The sequence below is a fragment of the Myxocyprinus asiaticus genome, chromosome 13 (assembly GCF_019703515.2).
Source record: "Myxocyprinus asiaticus isolate MX2 ecotype Aquarium Trade chromosome 13, UBuf_Myxa_2, whole genome shotgun sequence".
NCBI lineage: Eukaryota > Metazoa > Chordata > Actinopteri > Cypriniformes > Catostomidae > Myxocyprinus > Myxocyprinus asiaticus.
In genome coordinates, this window is record NC_059356.1 from 22,135,578 (window position 1) to 22,143,826 (window position 8,249).

The window sequence follows — 8,249 nt, forward strand, 5'->3', positions numbered from 1 at the left end:
TCAATTCATTCTTTTTTATTTGATTTGGCAGTTTGACCCTTTTGCCATACATTTGTTGTGGAATGTGGATTACACAATGTAATGACAGGAAAGCTGAGAAAAAGATGACAGTACAATTTATTCATATAGTTTGTTTAATAGAATATACACCCTGTAATTTTTTTTATTTTATTCATTGTACTATTTTCTTATTTAAGATGCTTTTTTTCTTTTTTTTTTCTTCTTTTTTTTCTTTTTCTTTTTTTTTTTTTTTTACCTCAGTAGGTAAATTTCTAATCTAATCTAAAATCCTGTAAAATTGTAAAATTCTGTAATTTATTCTTTAGCTCTAGGCAGCCTGTGTCAGTAGTTTTGTCAGTGATAAATTGACAGGGATCAAAGCTTCAAATAAAGGCTTGGAGGAGCGCTGGCAGAGAGAGAAGAAGGATGCAGGTGAGAGAGAGAGGTGAGAATGACTCTGCCCCATCGAAAATGGATGGCACATTGTAGAGAGTGTTAGTCAGGAAGGAGCTGATGGGAGTTGTTCTGATGAAGACTTTTGGAAAGTCTGTATTGCCACTGGATTCCGGGTCGATGATAAATTCATCACTGCGGCCCAAAGCCAAGAAACCAGTCTGAAACCACGTGTCACCCATTTTACACAGCAGAGGACTGCCTTCATCCTCCTGAGCATAAGAGAGAGGGAGAAACCTTTACAAACTTCAAAACTCAAACTTCAGTGGCATTATAATTTGACTTAATACAGAAGAAGGGGATCGGTCCACAGACTCATGTTCATTTCAATATGAAAAATGTATTGGTTTCACTGGGGCCAAATAAAAAATACATTACTATGCAGATACCTGCTGTACGTCCAAAGGCTCTGTGCAGATGTGGAGTGAAGGATCAGTTGATGGATCGCAGTTTACAATGCTTGTCTGAAATTCCTGAAGAAATTGTTTAGCTTTGGAGAAAAGAAAACAAATCAGGCAGAAACAAAATGATTATTCTTGAGATGGCATTGATTAATAATGTCTATGTTTCAATAAATCATATTAAATATCAAGTAGACACACACACATGTACTCACATGTTCCATCACCTGTGTTCCAACCAACCACTGTACATTGAGAACCTGGGCCAAAAGCTAAATTATACATGTCAACCGTTACAATGTTAATGTAATCTGAGAGTTCTGGTGTAATAGCCAGTTCCACAAGTGCCACATTGTTGCCTGAAGCAAAGTTGTAAACGATATTTGCCACGTTAACATACACCTCCAGGGTGTTGGAGCAGTCCCATGGGACAAAACCGAGGACCACTGTCCATTCATTTGGATTCATGGATCTGAAGAGTAAGGTGTAACATGTTGTATGTCAGTGCACAAGTCAGTGATTAGATTTAAAAAAAAAAAAAAAAAAAAAAAAAAAAAAAAGATTACCTGGAAAAGCAGCTAGCAGTGGTCATGACAAAGTTTGGAGAGACCAAAGTTCCCATGCATGCACTAGAACCGTAATACTTTAGACTAGCCATCCATGGCCATATACCAGTCGAACTGTCACGCTTTCTTCCACACAATAGTGCTGGAGAGAAAAAAGAGAGAGAGGAAGAAAGAGATTGAGAATAAATGTGTGTGAGAGAGATGCTCATAGTGTAGATTACTTTAAATTCTCCAAATCATTACAGCTTTTAATAAAGTGGCATCTGAGGCTAACCGTAGACTGAGACTAAACAAACTTAAGTCGGGAATTAAAGGACAAGTTCTCGTATCTTTCTTCTGCAGACGAAAAGAGAAATTTCAATGAATATCCCAGTCTGTCTTTTCAATTCAATGACAATGGATAGTGATTCATTTTAAAGCTTCGAACTGTTGCAAAATATCATATAAGTACAACCCCAATTCCGAAAAATGTGGGACATTATGAAAAATGCTAATAAAAACAAAAAGTAGTGTAAATTATATTCACCCTTTGCTATATTGAAAGCACTACAACTAAACATTATATGATGTTTTACCCTGTGAATTTCATAGTTTTTTTGAAAATGTACAGTATGTGGTTTGAAGCTGTCCTGCTGGAAAATGCAGGGACGTCTCTGGATAAGACGTGCTGGATGGGAATATATGTTGCTCCAAAATTTTTACATATCTGGCTGCAGTCATTGTGTTCTTACAGATGTGTGAACAGGGTTGGGGAGTAACAGAATACATGTAATGGGATTACGTATTTAAAATACAAAATATAAGTAACTGTATTCCACTACAGTTACAGTTTAAATCATTGGTAATTAGAATACAGTTACATTCAAAAAGTATTTTGATTACTGAAGAGATTACTTTGCATTTTATTGTCATTTGTTTCATTTAATATTTAGTCCTTTCAGATGGAAAACATTTCTACATATAAATGATGCGATCCAAAGTGCATTTGAACAGCGGTGAAACACTTTCTTATGATGTGTTATATTCATACGAGCAGACAGAGAAGTAAGTTTGAAGTAAGTTTGGAGCAGAAGAAATAGAAATAAACCTTGTGTATCCTTCCAATTTGTCTTTGGGGAACATTGTTCTCAAAGTGCTTGATTATTTTCTGAAGCATCCATTGGCAAATTGACAAGTCTCAAATGATCCCTGCTCTTGAAGGACTAGGCTGTTTTTGGAGGCTCCTCATATACTATGACACGATTGCCTCACCTGTTTAACATCTCCTGTTTCACATCATCTTGTTATTTCAACTCGTAAAATTGTTATTAGTCTTAAATTGCCCCTGTCTCGACTTTTTTGGAGCATGTTGCAATCATCTAATGTGAAATTACTGTACATTTTCAAAAAAAAGTATGAAATTCACAAGGTAAAGCTTCATATAATGTGTAGTTGTAGTGCTTTAAATATAGCACATGGTGAATATAATTTACAAATCACAGATTTTTGTTTTTATTAGCAATTTTCATACTGTCTCAACTTTTTTGGAATTGGGGTTGTAGTTCATGCAACTCATGTGTCATATTCCAAGTTTTATGAAGCCATATGATAGGTTATGAAGAGAAATAAGCCAAAAATTAAGTAATTTTTCAGTGAAATGAGTGCATGAGAAAAGCTCATTCACAGTGGATCACTTGTTCACGTGAGAACCTGTGTTATTCTTAGCAGAGAATATATGAGAGGATACTGTTTGTTAAGCAGGTGACTTTGTAAAAGTCAATTTTGTTTTGCTTGGTCATGGTAACTAACATACGTGGAGTGCTACAGGTCACATTCTCGTCCTCCTCAGAGAAGATGGAGGTAGAATTTATGAAACCAGTCTGACTTGCTCCAGTGTACCCGCTGATCCACGACTGGTAGTTAGAAACTCTGGCATACACACCAGGGTAATCAGGCTGAGCACAACCATAACCCCAACTCACAACACCAGCCTGAATCCAAACAGAGCCCTGCTTGATGACCATCGGACCTCCAGAGTCACCCTGTACAGTGACAAAGAATAAACAAAGTCTTTTATCTCTTTTTCAGATAATCACTGCCTAAAGAAACATGTAGTCACTTCTTCCTTCAGTGTGTTCTAGATGTTAGCTACAAATGTTAAATTGTTAAAATATAGAGCTGTTCAATTTCGTCAATTTACATCAATTTGCTGACGAACCAGGAGGGTTAATTCACCATGGGGTACCTCTGGATTTTCCTGTGGGGTTTTATAATGGCAGTTTTGGATTTATGAGTAAAATAAGGTCCGTGGTAAACATTACTTTAAGACTCACTGATGTTTTGTTCTACAGCATAAATTACACACTTGTACATACGTGAATTTTGAAGCCGTATTGAAACAACATACTTTTATTTTTTTAAACGGCAGCTTTCAGAATATTATTTTACTCATAAATCCAAAATGAATCCATGGTGAATTCTCTTCCAGGTTTCTGGACTACAACCTGAACAGCTCTATGGAAAACATAGTTTTCAGGCAACTATGTAATTAATAATGCTAATGACTAATGTTAATAGCTCAAGCACATTTTAAGATCAAAAAATAATTACTTTTACTTGTCATTTTATTAATAGTATCAATTTTGTGTAGACGCTTGCTGGATTATATAATATTTAGTATGAAAATACACTGAACTAAATGCGTCTAAATGAACAAGTTCAAGCCATGGACTAGTGATACCTGGCATGAATCTTTTCCACCGTCCAACAGTCCAGCACACATCATGTTGTCTGTTATCTGTGCATTTCCATAAAGGCAATTACACTTCCTGTTTCCAACTATAGGCACACGCACTTCCTGCAGGTTTTGAGGTGAAGGAAGGGATACTGGGAAACAGTGAATGAAAGGCACTCAGTTAAAATTCCAATCTCTCACTCAGCAGCAGCACTGTCCATTGGTAATCTAGTAATGCAAGTTATGAATGTTTGGATATTATGACTGTTATCCAGATTACCTTTTTGTCTTTACAAATATTTCAGTAATGCATTTGTTTTTGATAAATGTTGCCTGACATACCCTAGATAAAAATAATGTTAATTTTACGATAACAGGCTTGGCTTTTTGGCTTAAAGGAATGTTCCAGGTTCAATACAAGTTAAGCTCCATCGACAGCATTTGTGGCATAATATTGATTACCACAAAAATTAATTTAGACTCATTCCTCCTTTTCTTTAAAAAAAGCAAAAATCAAGGTTACAGTGTGACACTTACAATGGAAGTGAATGGGGCCACGATAAAATACTGTTTCAACAGCATAGCCATAAAACATAAAGGATATACGTGTAAACATGATTTTAGTGTGATAAAATCCCTTACAAACCTTTTCTGTGTAAAGTAATAGACAATTTTACAACTTCATTGCCATGACGATGTAATGTCAACAAACACTAAAAATTTAAACAACTTTACAGCTCACATAATGCACAAGTTTTACCAGAAGAATTAATGTAAGTGCTTTTATAAAATTATAAGCTTCACATTTCTGTGTTTAAACATTCCAAAAATTGGCCCCATTCACTTCCATTGTAAGTGCCTCACTGTAACCTCGATTTTTGCTTTTTTTTTTTTATTTAAATTTTTTTATTTTTGTGGTAATCAGTTGCCACAAATGCTGTCGATTGAGCTTAACTTGTACTGAACCCGGAACATTCCTTTTGAAAAAATCCACTAGGTTCTTACCACCTGAATTAACGTTTCCCCAACCAGTAACCCACATGTCAGAGCCATTGTTGAATATGCTTCCCTCTGCTGCAAGACAGACTGGTTTGATGTATGTCGTGAAATTCACAGGTGAGGAGAGGTGCAGCAGAGCCATGTCATTGTCATGATAGTATGCGTCGTATTGTGGATGCGTTATGACTTCGGAGATGTTTCTGGACACCTCGTTTGAATTGGGTTGTTCCTGACTCTCTCGGCCCAGATACACAGTGAAGCCTGAAGGATCAGGGTTACTGAAAGAGGGACAGATCAACATCATTTACACTGAGGAAAAAGACATATTTTATTAATGCAGTGCTTTGAATTAAAGTTAATAGTGTGGGTTACCCTGGAAAGCAGTGAGCTGCTGTCAGAATCCATTCTCTGTTGATGAGGGATCCACCACAGAAATGACTGCCTTCAAAGTGAAGACTGACCTGCCATGGCCACGCACCAACAGGGGCATCCTGTCCTCCTACTATCCTTGTGTTGAGAGGGGCTCTGCCACACACTTACAAGAAGAAAAAAAATGACTCTTTGAGTGGCACAGAAAATGTTACGGAGTTAGTTCACCCAAAAAATATACCCATTATGTTGTTCCAAACCCATATGACTTTATTTCTTCCACTTTAAGTTGACTTTAAGATGACGTTTAAGATGACTTTTTCACTTTACATTACTCAATGCTATTATTATGTGATGAGAAATCATTTACCATTCAATTGGCATTCACACCCTAGAAAAAAAATTGAACAAGATGTTGAAATCAGATCACATTCAGATTCAGTTATTCACAAGTAAAGGCCACTTCCTTTGTTTTACATTGCTATGTGTAGAAAATGTTTAAGCCATTTGTTAACAGCTGATATTTATCAATACTATCAAATATTTAAGCTTTAAAATTCTCTGCTTATAAAATAATCCCAGAGATGATTTGTTATGTCAATAAAATTGAAATATATGTTATATCATAAAAATACATTCCAAAATACTTTTTTTGTGTCTTTATTAAAAAGAGCTTACACACCACGGGCTAATAAATAAATAAATACAATGATAAACTAATAGATTTAAACTGTGCGCATGATTCAATCAAGCTACAGTATAATATACCTATACATTTGAAGCAGCACTAAAACATAAAGCATCAAAAATGCTTAGAAAAGAAAGAAACTATTTATTTATTATTATTATTATTATTTTTTATGTATTTATTTATAGGGATAAGTAAGTAAATGAGAATACTTTAGAGCAGATAACTTTATATAAAGATAGATGCATTTACCTTTGGTAAGGAGAGCGACCACAAAGACCAAACTCAGTTTCCTGAACATCTTGATCTTTCTGACTTCAGTGCTGACATTTGATGTTATATATCCCCTACAACCTGACGTCTACACACTTCCTCATTTTCTCATTGTTGCCTGACTCAGCACACCTAAACAATGGAAAAAAACTATGAAAAATTGCAGAATTTGGTGAGAATTCTCTGAAATCAATAATAAAAAAGAAAGAAAAAAAAAGAAAGAAAAACTTTCAGAAGGAAAACAGATCAAGATGCAGAAACACTTTAATATCTCAATATTTGTATACCAGTTTATCCATTTGTACAGTTTTGTATCATAATTGCACATTATTAAGCATTCAACTAACATCATAGATATAAAAAGACAAAATTATAGGAAGATGAGACTTCATTGGAATTGGCTCTGTACAAAGAAATTTGCAGTTGACTTTAAAAACGGTTTCTCAAGTTTAAAGTACTGTATGTTGAAAGTCACAACAATGCAGCAACATCATAGATTCAATAAAAACAAGGTGTGTTCTAAGGTATTTGCAATTTCTGTGTACACATGTAATACACTGAAAATGGTGAGCAACAATCAATGGAATGAAATCCTTTATGCCATTGAAAAGATTTCTTATATAACAGGATGACATCTACAAGTAGACAATGTCAGTTTTATAATACCTTTTCTCATTATTATACATATTATTAAACTATTATCCTTATTTTCTTTTTTCAAATTCAATTAAGCACATAATATCTTATCCCTCATTCTAAAAAGCCTTGTTGATACTTTAAGCCTTCTTTGTTTTTACATTAATTCTAAATTTTAATAATTTATTTCTTTAGTAATTTCAGTGACCACTATATTTTAAGTGTAAATTCATTTTATTTGTATTTATTTATGTATTTTTCAACTTTTTTTTTTTTTGTTGTGTTAAACCTCTGTTTAAGTTTTTGCTTTTTGAAACACAAACACAGGGCACATCCTTCTTACTAATGTGCTAAAGAAGGGTCAATAGTTTGGAATGTAGTAAAGAAAGAACATGACTTTTTGCTTATTTTGTACATTGTTTTCTTTGTTTTAAATAATCAAAATGCTTGACAGCTACTGAAACCCTGAAACCTAAAGCCTACTTCAGAACAGAGCACATGATCAGAGAATGCTTTAGTTGGGAATGTTGACAGAGTTCATTCATTCACCCACACAACTTCAACAATTGCATTGATGATTGTATTATACTGACTGATTAATGACTGTTTTTCTGGGGGCATGTCGAATGTCTATATTGCAAACTAACTCTAAAAATCTTATCAACATATATCTACATATATGTACTTTTCTTAAAATAGGGAGAATCTGCAAAATGAGCAAAATTGCTTTACATACAGCTGTACATAGATAATCGTGTTACACCATACACCTTTTACACTATAACATTAAAAAAATATATTTTCTTTGTTGTTTTTTTATTTTTTTTTTTTTTTTTTTTTTTTTTTGGAGGGTAAATGAAGAAAACTAATCCCAGTCTACACACTTTATTTATCTAGTTTAATTTTTTTAGTTATTTATTTATTTTTTTACATTTTAGATATTAGATGAAACTGCACCTGTTACAAAAGACTCATCATGATTTTGTTTCTCATATTTTCGTGGTATATTGCGAGGGGTATTAATGTCAAGTGTCACCTCATATAGTTCTGGTGAAAAAACACTTTCTAAATAAACATTTAATAAATGAAGACATGTTGATAACTTTTCCACTGAGATAAAAATTGTGAGAAGAAGTGCAAGTCATGACTGA

The 8,249-nt window shown here is 34.0% G+C and overlaps 1 protein-coding gene across 1 annotated transcript; it reads right to left on the minus strand.

The window, feature by feature from the left end:
* zgc:165423 (uncharacterized protein LOC100101646 homolog) lies at positions 1-6,544 on the minus strand. The gene is made up of 10 exons (XM_051715374.1): positions 6,442-6,544; positions 5,872-5,892; positions 5,505-5,667; positions 5,139-5,410; positions 4,140-4,285; positions 3,213-3,441; positions 1,421-1,562; positions 1,070-1,326; positions 843-943; positions 1-665 (listed from the first exon to the last, which is right to left on the minus strand). Exons 1-10 carry the CDS (start codon positions 6,488-6,490, stop codon positions 384-386), a joined length of 1,662 nt encoding a protein of 553 aa, XP_051571334.1. The 5' UTR covers positions 6,491-6,544; the 3' UTR covers positions 1-383.
* Positions 6,545-8,249: the final 1,705 nt, after the last annotated feature.